Source organism: Triturus cristatus, chromosome 1_1, assembly GCF_964204655.1.
Source record: "Triturus cristatus chromosome 1_1, aTriCri1.1, whole genome shotgun sequence".
NCBI lineage: Eukaryota > Metazoa > Chordata > Amphibia > Caudata > Salamandridae > Triturus > Triturus cristatus.
Window position 1 is genome coordinate 83,102,543 of NC_140579.1, and position 16,682 is coordinate 83,119,224.

At 46.3% G+C, this 16,682-nt stretch overlaps 1 protein-coding gene across 4 annotated transcripts; it reads left to right on the top strand.

Moving 5' to 3' along the window:
* The first annotated feature begins 1,801 nt into the window (after window positions 1-1,801).
* On the top strand, window positions 1,802-16,017 carry LOC146869518 (keratin, type I cytoskeletal 17-like). Of its 4 annotated transcripts, XM_085603550.1 has the most exons (10): window positions 1,802-2,164; window positions 2,213-2,538; window positions 5,233-5,315; window positions 6,412-6,568; window positions 7,057-7,218; window positions 7,302-7,427; window positions 8,321-8,538; window positions 10,490-10,623; window positions 12,467-12,478; window positions 15,635-15,854. In XM_085603550.1, the coding sequence occupies exons 1-10, from the start codon at window positions 1,852-1,854 to the stop codon at window positions 15,706-15,708; spliced, it is 1,605 nt and encodes a 534-aa protein (XP_085459676.1). In that variant the 5' UTR covers window positions 1,802-1,851; the 3' UTR covers window positions 15,709-15,854. The 4 variants fall into 4 exon arrangements, with proteins under 4 accessions (XP_085459676.1, XP_085459667.1, XP_085459684.1 ...); XM_085603541.1 differs by lacking the exon at window positions 12,467-12,478 and having other exon boundaries at window positions 10,490-10,617; window positions 15,624-16,017; XM_085603558.1 differs by lacking the exon at window positions 12,467-12,478 and adding an exon at window positions 12,619-12,636 and having other exon boundaries at window positions 1,802-2,538; window positions 10,490-10,617.
* Window positions 16,018-16,682: the final 665 nt, after the last annotated feature.

Sequence of the window (16,682 nt, forward strand, 5' to 3'; positions counted from 1 at the left end):
TTATAGGGAGCACCCATTTTTTCATCTCGCTTTAAGACCTGTCTGCACATATTTCTATATGACTGGTTACAGCCAGCAGCTGTGGGTGCCTCCCAAAGTCTGGCTAGAGCACATTTTCCAAAGTCAATGCTGCATGCAGCGCAAGACACAGGGCAAGCATACATTTTAAAGGGCTAAAGTTGTCATGCAGAACAATTTACATATTACAGTAACTGTTGAACAAATTAATGCAAGAAGATATGGGGCAGTTTTTAATGTGTTTAATATTTCAAGACTATATTTTCCCACTGCTTAATAAGCCTTGCTTTATCGCTGCATTAATTTGCTTTAAAATGCACCATTTGCCAATCTTTTTTAAAATTTCTTTCTCAGGAGAGGGACTCTCCGTAGTCCCCAGATTTGTCTATTGAACTTGTTGACATCGCTAACTAGTGTTTTCTATTGGAAAGGGTGGAGCCAAAGCAGTCTTGGTTAGCACCCTAGCCCTCTCCAGAAGTCAGACTTGCTTGGCAACCCAGAAATTCTCTGAAATAATGTATGAGTTTTCTTTTATGAATGCCTAGAAGAACTACATTTTTAGTCCATTTATCACAGAAATAGTGCTGAAAATCGCACCAAAAAGATGCCAATTCTTAAAAAATGTATTCACGGGGGAGAACCCCCCTTATTGCAGTCGGGCTCGCTCACTCGCATGCGTTCATTCGTTCTGCTTACGCGCACCAGTTTCAAATTCCACCAGCCGCCACTGTTTGTTTCTCAGCCACCAATCACATCTGTAGTGCGTTTCCAATCCTGATTTATTACCTTAAATTAAGAATGGTCGAAACGCCATTGACATATACCGACAGAGAAATAACTATTTTACTGTGATATTTTAACAATAGATTGACTTAATTCATGCACAACAATTTTGGATGTATTCCTTTTCACCCTTATTTTCCCCTGTTTGTGTTTCACTTTGCGCCCTTTTCCTATATATCCTAAGCACCATGTTCTCACTTCATTGAGCACTTTCATAATGTATATTTGATGCTGTCTTATTTTGCATATTCAGAATGAATCAATATCGTTTGATTTCTATTCATATAGTCATATTGTTTTGGTGTGATTTGAATTTGATGTATTGTATGCAGTTGTTCTGTTAGGTAATCCCTATGGGACATTGTCAATTGTTATCAAGTATACTCTGGTCCCACATTGTCATATGGGTTACTCTTGCAGTTCTTACTATACTAAAGTTTATATAACGTCACTTCCTATGATGTTACAGGATCGAATGGTGGTTATATGATGTCACATCTGCTACTCCTACCATTTTGGTGATTCAACGCCCATGGTCAAAGTTGTATTTAATGTTGGAATTCTATGTTTGTGAGAAGTCCTTCTGCTATGTCTTTGGCGTGTACATATATTTAGTTATCAAAATCTGGTCACCCTGACATGCCTGGATGTGTGGAAGGTTGGGTGGCTGCAGAAAGGAGCACAGGGGTGCCCAACAGCTCGAGAGCCAGAAGAGCAATCAAAACTTTTGCAGCTCATTTATCAAAACCTGAAAAGTAAATTTCTCTGAAAAGGATTCCGTGCTCCGCCCTTCTCCCACCCTGACAGGACAAACAGCCCTAGGGCAGTGGTGTACATGGAAAAGGAACAAGGATGATTAATAATGAGTGTAATTGATCTTTTAAAGAGTGAGAGAGAATAAGTTGTTAAACACTCCACATTGACATGGGAAATAGTACTAGTGAGCGGGCACACCCTCTCCTATTTGTATATAAGGAGTAACCATTTGCCCAGCAGCCAGTCACCAGCTCCGCTGCCTTTCTTGAGTTGGTGCACCTACAATAGTACAGCATGGCAAGCTTACGCAGTAGTATTGGGAGCATATCCTCTCGTAGTGTTACTTCTCAGAATACTGGTGGTAAACAGGGTGCTAGTCAGGGTATTGGGGGCATATCCTCTCATAGTGTTACTTCTCAGAATACTGGTGGTAGACAGGGTGCTAGTCAGGGTATTGGGGGCATGTCCTCTCATAGTGTTTCTTCTCAGAATACTGGTGGTAGACTGGGTGCTAGTCAGGGTAGCCATGCTGGGAGTTCTTTCGGGGGCTATGCTGGTGGCAGCTTTGCTGGTGGTGCTGGAAGGGGCTTGGCTGGTGGTGTCGGAGGTAACTTTGGTGGTGGTGCTGGAAGGGGCTTGGCTGGTGGTGTCGGAGGTAACTTTGGTGGTGGTGTTGGTGGTGGGTTTGTTGGCAGTGACCAGGAGGGCCAGTGGGGCCAATGGGGCCAGGCTGGCCATGGGGACCAATGGAGCCATGCTAGTCAAGGACATAGTGAGGGCCTGCTCTCTGCCGGGGAGAAGGAGACCATGCAGAACCTCAACGATCGCTTGGGTACCTACTTGGACAAGGTCAGGCAACTAGAGGCTGCCAACGCCGAATTTGAGCGTAAAATCAAAGAGTGGTACGCAATGCAAAGGCCAGCTGCGGGAGAAAAGGACTACAGCAAATATTTCACACAAATCGCAGATCTGCAAACTAAGGTAAAGTATCATACCACGTTCAATTAATTCCTTGTTTTAGACAATGATCTCGCCAATTAACAATAACTTCTTGCTCTCCTTCTCCATCCTTTGGAGTGTGCCTTATCTAAGTTCTTCGATCAGTTGCTCTATTTACTTCTTTTTCTCACAGACGTTTTTTTCTAATTATAACCTAACCACTTTATAGAAATTGAAAATAATGTATCATCATCATTCTTGACAGACACACCGACGTGTATAAAGAGGTTGAAGCATAAACAACTGTCGATATCGCAAGTAATTAGGCCAATGTTCGCTCCCATGTGTGTACCCTATCTTAGAGGCGATAACCCAAACTATACCCGAGTTCCTATGTGTGGCCCCCAGTACCTCTCCTGCACGTGTGCCTAAACCTTTTGCTCCCTAACGTTCTTCCTTGAACTGCAGGATAAAATCTAGTCATTATGTCTGGGCTCTAAAAAAAACACAAGGTTTGAAAGCAAATGTTTAGAGATAAAGCGATGGTCGTGGTATTGTTGTGTTATTCGTTACTTAAGCATAGGTCCATCAATTGTTGCAAATTGCTCTAAACATTTGGTCATACACTACAATCAATTAACAGATATACTTTGTGCAGAAAAGAGCATAAAAACAGTATAGAAGCTGTAGAAGATGTCATGCAGTTAAACATATAGACATTCATATTATGTTAGAAAAGTATGATACTACAGATAAGTTAAGGCAGAAAACATCAATTTATTTCCTGGCATGGAAATACAAAAAGGCAGCTTTGAAGCACATGAGCCATTTTATGAGAATGACTAGATGTAAATCATATTCTGTACAGGATGTTTTCTCCTCTGATCTTGAACCACCCCCCCCCCCCCCGGTTTAGCCTGAGGCCAAATCATACTGGAAGGCAACTTCTTACAACAGCTTCAATCACTGACGCACACAGCCGCAAATAACACGTTTTCCTTGTGGAAATTTCCCATTTGCATTATGAAGTTAGAGGTATAAAGAGTATCACAAAACCTAATAACATCTCCCCATGACTCCAAACATGACTAATTAGTGAGCCCAAGAACAACCCATTAAGACAGAAAGCTGTTTCTCAGGGTCCTTGCAGTTTCTATGGAATTGTAATCCCAGGATTAGCAACATCCTTTGTTTCCAACCCTCCTACATCATAGTCTTTGGGAGAACTGCTCTTGCGGCAGCTTCACACACTCGAACGTTCATTGTGGCACCGGAAACTGAAGGTGGCCCAGAAAAGAGAGAAAGAGTCTGGTCAGCAGACCTCGATAAGCAACTCGTAACCGTTACTTGCCTTCTGCAATCAGACTGCTCTAGCTTGTTGGAGCATTTAGAAGCAAATTAAAACTTGTTTACATGTATGAAATTGCAATCTAAATATATTATGTGAATACTTTGCGATACAAAATGAATGTCAATTAATCTCAGCAGCTTTCATTCAAAATCAGTTTAAACAAATGTCAGGGCTGGATGTACGTACAACTGGTTGCAATTTCCTACCAGTTTGTTTGCGACCATGTGTGGTAATTTGTTGAGCCTACATACTAATGGGTCCTTTTGCAAATTACCGATTTGTAGTGGATCGCGATTCGACATACCTCATGAATATAAATGAGGAAGGTCACAATCTGAGAACCACTAGAATTTGCTGCCATCACAGGGGGGGGGAGGGGGGGGGGGTTAACTGCTGGGGTCAGCAAACCACCAAATCTGTGATTGGTTTTAAAAAAATAATATTTTCAAATGTAGCCTGTTTTTCTTAAAGGAAAATAGAATGCATTTAAAAATTAAAAAATAAATGTTTCATTTAAATTTTTTAAGAGTAAGCAGTGGTCTGTGGGACCACTGCCCGCTCTTAAAAAATATTGTTTTAAACATTCTGAAAGGGGTCACCAGGGAACCCCTTCCCATTTGCAAATGAGTTACCACCAATTTTGAGATGGTGGTAAAATATGAATGTTTTGCGACCACATTTCAGTCCCAAATCATTAGTATATTCCAGTACAATTTGGTATTTGGAAGGGAAACCTGCCCCTTCAAAATACCGAATTGTTATTACGTTGCAAACCCAAATTGTGATTCGGTAATGTGTTACAGGATCGCAAGTTGCATTTGATACATTAGAAAAAGCCTTTTTGTGTTCGCAAATGGCTCGGTTTGACAGCAAAAAGGCTTTAAACTTCTAACCCAAAATTCCTTATGAGGCAGCTATTTTTCTTTTCCAATAGACCAAGGAAGTCCCTCTGTGTACCGAACTTTGCAGCTGATTTTACTGTGCAGAATGTAATACAGAGATCTAAGTACCAACTGGAGAAACATGAAATATGATTTTTCTAAAAGAGAACCAGAATGGGGGCTTCATGTGGACTAGACTTGAGAAACTGAAGTGATATTTTGTTTTCTGGCAATTTTCACTATATTAATAGGTTATATTGATAGCGTATTCAGATGCTGTTGTTCTCGTGTTTCTAGTTCAGTGTGACTTTCAGCACTTTAAGCAGCAGGCTTTCTCAGTAGCTCAGGGTTTACAGATTTGGAGGTCACCACATAGTCAACAGGAAAATGTAATATTGCAATTCCCATTGTGAATAACATGGCCCAGCCTGCAGTCCACGTTAAGCGCAATATTCTATAAACACGTAGGCCTTAACTCTTTCTTCTGCCATCCTGTGCTTGCAGATCTTAACTGCCCAAGTGGCCAATGCCACCATCGTCCTGCAAGTCGATAATGCAAGGCTGGCTGCTGATGACTTCAAACTCAAGTGAGTAAAACATATGGCTCACCTCAGCACACTTCCAACTCAGGCAACGTGGACAGTAAAGAAACATTGATGCCTCCTAGCACACTCAAGGCCGTGGTCCCCTATAGCGGATAACGCACTGTTACTAGGGACCTATGCAGGCAGCTTCTCTTACTTTACTGACACCATTCTTAAGAAAGTGAGCATTGGCAGTTTTAGCTTCTCGCTAAAGGCCTTAAATTTAGAAAGATAACTTTAATGTAGAGAAATTGCCCCCACAATGTTTCTATTACTTTAACACAGTATAAGCTGATGAGGACATCAGCAGAGCATGGATGGATGGAAACGCCCTTACAACATGCCCACTGCTTACACAAAGCCTTTAATAGCCTATGAGAGGAACATACTTCCTTAAAGTGAAGCATGTTTAGGAGGTTTTTCAAAGAGTTTAATCACTGCAATGTGGGAAAGGAAGTGGGACAGATGTATACGCCCTACATTTGGTGAAAAAAGAGGTAACTCTAGTAGCGGAGTGATGTGTTTGCACTGGTCCCTCTGCAGCTATATTTCCAGACTGAATAGTTTACAATCGTGCTGGTGCAATTTGGCGCCAATGTTTGCAGTACATGTTAAGTGCAAAAACAACATTTTAAATGACTGAGCAGTGGCAAAACAGACATTCGCAGTCCAAATATCGGTGCAGATGTCATGGCAAATTTTCACCAGTACCAGTAAAATCAATTTAATAAAAAATACTTTTTTTATTACTCGGTGTAAGAAATTATGGTATATGTCATAATTCACTAATAGGTGGGTAACTCCTGCCTGTGGCCAATTAGAGATTTAGGGGCCACTCAGAATGAAGGTTTACAAAGTGTTCCTTGAGAAAGTCTTGGGATTTTCTGCCCCAAAAGACACTCAATAGATGTTCAGCTCACTTCCACTAAGGCTCGTTCTATCTGTATTCTATCGTAGCTGACACCATGTTTGGCTGAGATGGGTAAGACTTGTTGCACCACATGTATCTTCACCCCTAGCGTGAATATGATCAGGCAATAGCTAAGAGAATAGATAGAACATGTTTGAACAAAAGACCTGAAGCTTAATATGTTCCTAGGTATGAGACTGAGCTGATGTTTCGCCAGAGTGTGGAGACTGACACCAATGGACTGCGTCGGGTTATGGACGAGCTGACCCTGTCCAAATCTGACCTTGAGTCGCAAGTGGAGAGCCTGACTGAGGAGCTGGCAGCACTCAAGAAGAACCACGAGGAAGTAAGAGATAGCAATGTGTTTCAGATGGTCCTGGAAGTGATGAATATGGAATAAACCCATAACATCAATATGTTCAGTACCAACCTTTTAGAGGCCAGTGAAAGGCACCAAATGTTTACATATACTATATGCCAACATTATCTAAATTGTGGTGCACGACGGCTGAGTCCATGCCAGGTTTACAGGCTATCCAATGACTATTTAGATTCATTGTACTGTAATTTGTGTTATGAGGATATGCTGCAATTTGGCATGGATCATAGATCAATGTTGGATACTCCAGTTGTAAACAGTCTGGTTTACGCTAAAATGTTGAACATTACTTAGTTGTTGAGTGACTTACACTACTTTTGTTGTCAATCAGTAACACATTTTAAAATTGCAGTAATCAAAATATTTTTCAACATAACTCAATTTGTAATGTTGATCTTCCATTGGTTTACATCTCTTGCATGAAAATTGAGGGGGTGTCTTATTTACTCTTGCAGGAGTTGAAGGGTCACCAAAGCGATACTCAAGGAGATGTCAATGTTGAGATGAAAGCTGCTCCAGGCATTAACCTCCTTGACCTCCTGACCAAGACAAGGGAGCAATATGAAAAATTGGCAGAGGAGAACCGCAAGCGGGCAGAAGAAGGGTTCAACCAAAGGGTGAGGACTCATCTATCCACTATGATGATTGCAAAAAACAAAACCAAGAAGACCCCATCAACTCTCCCTCATTTGTCTTTCAGAGTTCTGAGTTGAAACAACAGATCTCAACTGGGGTCGAGCAAGTGCAATCAAGTAAAAGCGAGGTGTCAGAACTGCGACGGTCCTTGCAATCGCTAGAGATAGAGCTGCAGTCACAAATGACAATGGTAAGAAAAGATTCACCTCTCAAAAGGCATCCCCACTCTTAGGAAACCTAATATTGTTGTGTGATAACTCAATAGAAATCTATTTCCAGTTATGCAATCAAAATTGATTGATGCACATTTTTCTCTCCATCAATTGTTCTTCACAACCCCTTTCCTACTCTGTAGAAGGATTAACTCCTGCCCTTGACAGAAATAAATCTACAATCATTTTCAGGGTGGGAATGGGTTGGGGGAATGGTGTGCAAATATCCATAAACTCGCAAGCTAGTCAGTGTTCTCGAATTTTCCATGGTATCCATGATCTGAATTCCCTCTTCCCCCAAAGACTATTGCATCATAAAGGTGTCATCATATACCTGGGTAAATTGATTTTCGAGTGCCACCTCACTCTTGTGAATTTCTTTAAATAATAAATGTTGCCATTTGTACACACACTTGGCTTTAATAATTGTGCCCAGTGCGTTTAGAAGAATAGAGAACGTAAGAACAACAGCCAATATGAATCCAAACTCCTGTCCTCCATTTGTAGGCACTTTTGTGTCATTGTGGTCTCCACCTTTCCCTCTGTTCCTCCTTCTTCTTGTTGGATCTCTCCCAGGCCTGGTTAATTTCCATTGACCTTATTCTATGGGTGGATGGCTGTTGGATCACTATCATTGGAAACTCTCCAAAATTGTTAATACAGAGCCAAGAAATGGATTAACCCAACTCAAATTCACTGAATTTCATCAGCTTCAGTGACGATTCACTATAAAAAGCTGGTACAAAAGGCAGAGTCAGGGGGAGGCTAACCAGCAATTATATGCATTAACAAAAAGAAACAATGTTTGTAGACTTAGTTCAGAGAGTTGCTTTCTACTTACTAACTGTGCAGTGTTTTGTTGATTTGACAGAAAAGTTCCCTGGAGATGGAATTGGCTGAGACAGAGGGACGCTATTGTTCTCAGCTAGGAGAGCTGCAAACCAAGATCAGCATCGTAGAGGAGCAGCTGGTCGAACTCAGGGCACAGACAGAGCACCAGAGTGATGAGTACAACCAACTCCTGGACATCAAGAGCCGGCTGGAGCAGGAAATTGCGACCTACCAGCATCTGCTTGAAGGCTCAGGCGGGTAAGGAGGTGGCAGCAATCCCCACCAAAGAATTTGTTTGCCCTTAGCTAAGCACAAAAGTTACGGATAGTCCATGTGCATTATTACAAGTACTATATATATATATAATGCACTTTTATTAAGGAGGGTGTTATATCTGTCGCATTTATGATGGAGTAACTCATCTGCCAAACACTAAATAAGGCCCTAAGTCTCTGAATAAAGGCTCCTAGGTGAATGAATGAATGAATGACAATTTCTAGAGCGTGAACAACTCTCCAAAGTGTGTCCTGGCGCTGAAAAATGATTATAGCATAAGGGAGAGGTGGCTACTTGCCAAGAATTAAGGAAGATGAAAGAGCTCGGCTTTAAGTTGTTTCTTCAAAAGATTGTGATTGAGGTTTTCCCTAATCTGCAGAGGGAGGGAATTCCACATCTTAGCTGACGTGCATGAGAAAGCCCTTCCACCGTGTCTAGATCATTTGATTCTGGGTATTACAAGAAGATGAAGAGTGAGGAGCGTAGAGGGTCATTTTTTCCATATATAGCTTGGCCCTACTTTTGTCAGACATTTGTGTGTTAGACAGATTGCTTTAAACATGATGTACTTAGGCACTGGCAACAAATGTACATTTTTTAAGTGGTTGCTGATGGATATTGTTTTTAGGATTCAGAGCAGTAGCTTTGCTGCTATGTCATGCCTGAAGACGCTGTACAAGGTATTGGGGGCGTGACGAAAATATAAGGCGTTCGCATTGTCTAGGTGGGAGACAATTAGTACATGAATCACTGTCTTAATTGAGGACAACACAGCATCTCAGGTACAATGACAATAGATGAAATGAAGCACTTTTTAAGTGATCTTTTTAAATGATGCCTAATGCAGTGCCTGCTGTCCCATTAGTGAGTTTGTTAAGTGCGATATATGGCTAAGGAGTTAAATGTTTGCTAAGGACATATTGCCTTTCATTATTTTCATTCTAGTATACAAGCACACATAATAGAAGAGAAGTATCTTGTGGTTTTGTATACAGGGATTTTAAAGTCATGGAAGTGTTCAAGGGACTGATTCCGACTTTGGTGGTGCTGCGCCGGCTCTGCGGCAGCTCAGCACCGCCAAGGCCGTGTAGGGACTGCCTGCCAGATTACGAGTAAAACTCGTGTCTGGAACGCTTTCCCTGTCTTTTCATTTGCCGTTCCCACGGCAGTGCCCTGAAAACGGGCGCCGCAAAGGGAGCGCAAAAGAAGTTCTAGAACAGTATGGACTGTGAGGTCCATGCCGCCCTGGAACTTGGGGTGCATGCAAACAGGGAAGCACATGTAGTGCCCCCCTGAATGCATCCCCATGATGGAGGGTGCCTGGGGGCCCTGTAGGGCCTCCTTTATTTCCCCTCTGCCAGTCTTTTCATGGCGGTGAGCCTGCCATGAAAAGGGCAGCGGAGGGGAAACTCATAATATGATCGCCGGATCACGGCCGCCCAGCCTTGCATATTATATAGGCCCTCTGCGCTGCCCCACAGCCAGAGAACGGCGGTTCCCTGGGGCAGCAGTGATCAGTCCTTAAAGCCGCCTCGTAATGAGGTGGATCCAGGACCGCCACCGCTGCGCCACCGCGAGTACAGCGGTTAATGACCGCCGTACTTGCAATAGGTCGCTAAGTGTTTTGTGCTATGTCAGTTAAATTGCAGGAGCAGTTTTATACCACGCAACCTACTTTTGAACCTTTTGCATTACTCACTGTGATGAAATGTGCCATTCCTTCTATCCTCAAGAAAGACATTGTTATAAGGCTCTTTACTCCTATACAGGTATTTATTAACTTCAGGAATGTGACAATGTTTATGTGTACTGTCCTATTACTAGGATGTTTTGATTGCAAAGATTTTTGTTAATCAAGCAGTAAAAAACTCATTCATTCATTCATAAGGCACTTTACTCAGGATAATAGAATTAATTGTGTTTCTGGATTCAGGTCCTCACAGATCCCACAAAGTAAACCTCAGCAAGACTCTGGCTCAGGAGGACGCAGCGGTTCCGGCGGCACCAGCGCGTCCACCGTGGCTACAGGCTACGGCTCTGGCACCGGGTCCTCTTCCAAAGGTAAATGCTCTCCTGCGATGCCCAGTGCCTATACATTTGAACCCCACAGTCACAATACACAGGCTCTGACACCATCCCTCGCATCCCACACCGGCTATGGCATACCAGTCACATGGCTGGGTTAGGTTCAGCAGTGCAGTTATTACCTTATAGTATCCGATGCTGAGATCTGCAAACAGCTCTGTCAGTGCACCTGCACTCTTAGCTACATCTCTTGTATTTCTAAAGCACTGAAGAGCTGTACAAGTGAAGCTCGGCTCTCGACGGCTGCACTCTCTGTAGTGTGACCCCCACTTGACTCCACCAATGGAGATCAATCCTGCCCTTCAGCAGCCCTGCTATTCCAATTCTGAACTCTGCAAAGGCACCCCAAGTACTGACCTGCAGCCAGGTGCGGCCCGTGCAGGTAAGAGCGGTGGGGCCGAGCGGGGGGCTATTCGACAGACGACCCGAGGGAAAATTCAAAACATAGTTTATTTTTCCGTCGTCGTCTGTAGAAATACCCCCTCCTGCCCAAGCCCGGCCCCACCGCTCTTACCTGCACAGGCTGCTGCTACTTACAGCAGCCCTACTCTGTCACACATGCAACCTGTTACAGTTAGCGCTCTAGCGTTTCAGCTAGAGCGCTGGAGGACACGCGTAGGCTGCGCTCACGTCGGGGACGTGAGCGCGTAGATAAATAATAAACGGGCGGGCGAGCGAGGCAGTTCGCGCCCAACTGAGTACCGGGCTACAGTGTGGTTATTGCGCTGTGCGCGCTAGGCCCCTATCCATTCCCAGACAGCAAGGGTGTGTATCCAGGGCCCCCACCCCTCACAGGCAGAGGTCAGGGAATGAGACATCACACTGGCGACGAAGGGTAACTGCTGAACCCCAGGATCTCATCCACCGGCTGAACAGCCAAGGAAGCCTCGCCTAGCGGCGCAGCGCACCGCGCCTGCCCACGTGCAGCTACCAACTTGCCAAGTGAGTGCACGACGATCGCTGCTCACAAGTCGGGGGTTCCGATACCACCATGAGCGACACTGAGACGCCCGGCCCTGCGGGGGAACTGCCCCATCACCCCGCATCAGGAGTGCTGCCTCCTTTTAGCGAAGCCGCAGACCCCACGACCGCCACTCCGCGGTGGCAGACATGGCTGGGTAGGCTGGAAAACTATTTCGTTGGGTCCAGGGAGACAGACGGAGCAGTGAAACGCTCCCTACTCCTCCACTATGCGGGAGAAGAGATTTACCTCCTGTTTAAGCACCTGCCCGACACGGGACCCCCGACTGACTACGCAGCAGCGGTGGCAGCTCTGAATGCACATTTTGACCCCCAAGTCAACCCTGATTATGAACACTTCAAACTTCGCCAAGCGAAACAGCGCGAAGGGGAGTCGGTTGACGCGTTCCACGCGAGGCTGAGAGTCCTCGCTGACACGCACCTGGTCGGGGACCGGGCCAAGGAAGAAATCAGGGCGCAGCTGATATTGGGGATCAGGAGCAAAACGCTACGAGGCCTGATACTTCGCAAGCCCAACATAGCGATGAACGAAATCCTCGTCCTGGCCAGAACACACGATTTGTCAGCGGCGCGAGCAGAGGAGATGGATTTAGCCCTGGTGAAAGGAGCTGACAGTACCGTGGAGGTGAAGGTGGAGAAGACGGACGCAGTCCGGAGAAAGGAACGGCCACAGAGGCCCCGCGACCAGCGGGCCCCAGATCACGCTAAGCAATGCGGATACTGCGGATACGACGAACACCCCCTCAAGACATGCCCGGCTCGAGGGAAAACGTGCACCAACTGTGGCATCGACAACCACTTCGCGTCAGTCTGTCACAGGAAGACGCAAAGAAGCAGCCACAAGCGAGACAAACGAGTGAGGAAGCTGGTGCGACAACTGTCACACACGTCGCTGTTGTCGCAGCCGCGGCCCAGAAAAGAACATACCAGAGAGTACCCAGACTCAAGCACTGAGTCCGACGATGGGGAAGAAACGTACCTTGTGTCGTTCCCCAGAGCCCTCAAAAGCACCCGGCGACCACAGCCACGTTGTGACATACTAGTAGCTGGATCGGAAGTGAACGCTGTGATAGACACCGGCACGTCGGTGACGGTGATGGGCGTGCAGCAGTACAACCGCCTCAGACCGAGGCCGGAGCTCCAACCATCGAAGGCCAAGATATTCGCTTATGGAAGTGACACGCCGCTTCCGCTGAAGGGAAAGATGACGGTGGCAGTCCAGTCTGAAAAGGCGGAAATCATCATCGACGTTCATGTCATCAACCAGGAAGTAGACACACTACTCAGCGGCCACGCTGCAGAAGATCTAGGACTAATCACATTTCTCAGAGTGGTCAAAGATAGGCAAGTTGAAGACCTGCTGGAAGCATTTCAAGGCCTATTTTCAGGACTAGGAAAGATCAAAAGGCCGCCGGTACGGCTCCACATAGACCCCGCTGTACAACCGACAGCCCTTAGACACAGGCGCATTCCATTCCACTTACGCCCGTTAGTAGAGGAGGAGCTCCAAGATTAGAAGAACAGGGTGTAATAGAGAAGGTCACAGGACCCACGCCATGGGTGTCACCGATGGTGATAGCCGAGAAGCCACGTCAACCGGGGAAGATACGGCTATGCATCGACATGCGCCTCCCAAACAAAGCCATCAAAAGGGAAAGGCATGGATGACATTGTATCCGATCTAAATGGCGCCCGATGGTTCTCAAAACTGGACTTAAATGCAGGGTACCACCAACTCACCCTAGCAAAGGAGAGCCGTTACATTACCACCATTAGCATGCACTTAGGGCTAAGGCGGTACAGACGCCTGAATTTTGGGATCTCATCGTCCCGAACTTGGCCACCCTGGCCAAGCCCCTCAGGCGCCTCACCAAAACCGACGTGGTGTGGCAGGGGACTGACACCGAAGAAAAGGCATTTGAGGCGATCAAAGAGGCGCTACTAGACCAGACGACATTAGTCTATTTTGATCCGACCAAGAAGACCGAAATTCTGGTGGATGCCAACCCCAAAGAGCTGCGGAGTGACAACGGACCCCCGTTTCAAGGACACGAGTTCGAAGAACTCCTAAAGTCACACGGCATCAGACACAGGCGCATCATCCCGCAATGGCCCCAAGCCAACGGGGAGGTGGAGCGGTTCATGCGCACCATCAACAAAATACTACGCATCGCCGTGTCCGAACAGCTAGACCCGGAACACGAGCTACAGCGATTCCTGGGGGAGTACCGCAGCACTCCCCATTGTTCCACCCGACAAGCGCCCTGGGCGCTAATGTTCCACGGAGCTCGCAGGGATGGGCTGCCAGTAGCCCCAGGCTGGGTAGCACCGCCATTCAGCGAGGAAGAAGCGTTCCTGAGGCGCCAAAGGCGAAATAACAGAGTCAGTGAGGCACGGAGGGCTGTGACCCGAGAGGTTCGGGCGGGGGACACGGTGGTCCTAAAAGAGCGCCGGCCAGGAGGAAAGTTTAAGACACGATATGAAAGAGGGTACTGGAGAGTGGTCGACCGTCGAGGGACCATGGTGACAGCGCGCCGAGGGAGAGACCTGGTCACCCGGAACATATCATGGTTCAAGGTGGTGAGGAGACCCGCAGACGACCAAAGGGCGGCAGACCTCGACGAAGACCATGACTCCGGGGATGCCCCGGAGAACACACCCGGCTCCGACCCATGGAACAACACAGAGTCTGAGCCAGGTGGCGCCGACTGCACAGGTGGTGGACCAAGGCAAGAGGTGGCACCCGAGGCCCCGGCCCCGGGCGCACGAAGGGCCGCCAGGTATGAGCTGAGGGAGAATCCCAGGCCCAGCAGTCGGCTGAGAGACTTTGCGTGCCAAGTAAGTGGTGCGGCGAACTAAGAATTGAACTGTCGTCAAGGACTGAGTTGAGAAGGGATGTTACAGTTAGCGCTCTAGCGTTTCAGCTAGAGCGCTGGAGGACACGCGTAGGCTGCGCTCACGTCGGGGACGTGAGCGCGTAGATAAATAATAAACGGGCGGGCGAGCGAGGCAGTTCGCGCCCAACTGAGTACCGGGCTACAGTGTGGTTATTGCGCTGTGCGCGCTAGGCCCCTATCCATTCCCAGACAGCAAGGGTGTGTATCCAGGGCCCCCACCCCTCACAGGCAGAGGTCAGGGAATGAGACATCACAGAACCGACACATGGTCCGCACGCGACACCTTAGTCATGATCTGTTCTTACATGGAAACGTCAAGGTGATTAGTTGGTAACACACTTTCACTGCAGGCCTTGCTGTGGTTTATTTGAGCCATTCTCCTCATGCTCCGGTACTGATCGCCAGGAGGGCGTGTAGGCCCACTGCCCCATGTGACGCTTCAGTTGGCATCCCCCAAAGAGACCGCTCTGTACAGAGTGAACTGGATAGGGATAGACAATGCTGTTGAAATTGTCAAAGTAAGACTTGCTAGCTTTAACTCTTTGTTTTGAAGACCGGGGGAGGGGAAGATTCTCTGACAGGCGGGAGGGCAGATCGCCTCTCATGGAGGTACCAGAGTCAATTCACTTTTCAAGGAGCGCCACAAAGTTGTGACATGGGGACATTCATTCTAGGAGAGTGAGAATTTGCATAACTTTGTCACAACATTCCGGTTCATGTAAATTAAATATATATATATATATCTATGCTATTAGTGCGAGACGTGTTGCTGGACTATTTTCACATAAATAAAAGCAAGTCGAGGCGCTGACACCTGATATTTTCTACAGGAATCGGTTTTCTGCAATAAAAACACTAAACAAAATGTCATAATGCAAATTTCATAACGTAAAATTGGGACATTTCACTGGCATCATTTACCGTTACCCTAGTCCATGTTAATACATTAGACAAAGCCAGCGCACTGGCAGCAGGGCTGGGCCCTTTAACTTACAGGGAGCAAACCGAAATAGACGTCAGATTTGAACCCGCTGTGACGCATACACTTTGGTCGCTGCATCTCAGATTGAACAGCTCTTACGTGTTCCATATTTTGTTTTTTAGACCCTACCAAGAAAACATAACGATTACAGAGGACTTAGTTGATGGCAAATCGGTCAGTTCGAAACGGCAGGTACATGAAAAGTGATGCATTGGAGGAGGAGCTGGAGGCGCGAGCCCAGCCAATGGAACACGCGAGGAAAGGATTCCACCCAATAGAGCGCGTCAAAATCACTACACTTTCCGGGACTCCTTGGCCCTTCATCCGCACACGCCACTGGGAGATATTGTGAAAGAGGGTTCAAGGGCCTTCAATCTTGACATATTTGCTGTGTGGCTGCTTTTCTATCCACTACTGAACACTTCTTTTCCAGGGTGCGGGGACAGTTTTCCTTTTTAAGCCTGCTTCCTCGTTTGTTCGTTTCAATAAACTTTCTCTCTGATGCCACATTCAAAATGTCTTTTCATGTATTTGTGTTGCTCCCACCAGCTTCTTTTCAGGTTTCGGAGAATTCTTGCTTTAAAGGTCTTTACCAATGAACAAAGTCGGACATTGAGACCACATCTCGCTTCAGAGGCAGAAGGGGTTATAAGGAGATAATGTTGAGGGATGAATACATGGATGGGTGATTGGGATACATTTATACAGCACACAATACATATTGTGTCTCTCTGTGCTGATGGGCATTATTGTATATCAGTCAGAAAGCAGAACGTGTAATTGTTCATTCTGCTAAGGAGGGATTTGATGATAGAGTGGTGTGTGAGATAGTTGGTCTCCTGCCTAATATCCCCTAGCAAGATATTCAAGTATCCGGGGCTTATCTTGGAGGAAGTCCTTCTTCCCTTTCTCTATCCCTGGCACTTAATTGTGAATAGTACACTTTTTTCTTCATGAGTGCAGTTGTCCGGTATGGATCAAAGGGTGAAATTTGTGATTAAATTTACCACCAGATTTTGAGTCTTGCACACAGATCTCTGCGGAGGTGCTCGTTATGAGTCGCCAGCATTGTATGGTATTGTATCGGGGAGAGGAGCTGTCCTAACGGCTAGGGCTGTCCACCTCGAAATCTGAGGAACTGGGTTCGGGTCTCGGCAATGACGCTGAACATCCTGTGATTC

What these genes read in the sequence shown, in the direction of transcription:
- LOC146869518 (XM_085603558.1), top strand. Translation starts at nt 1,852, where the DNA reads ATGGCAAGCTTACGCAGTAGTATTGGGAGCATATCCTCTCGTAGTGTT. An exon ending in AAGAAGGGTTCAACCAAAGG is followed by an intron (nt 7,219 to 7,301) that starts GTGAGGACTCAT and finishes TTTGTCTTTCAG; the next exon opens with AGTTCTGAGTTGAAACAACA. An exon ending in TGCAGTCACAAATGACAATG is followed by an intron (nt 7,428 to 8,320) that starts GTAAGAAAAGAT and finishes TTGATTTGACAG; the next exon opens with AAAAGTTCCCTGGAGATGGA.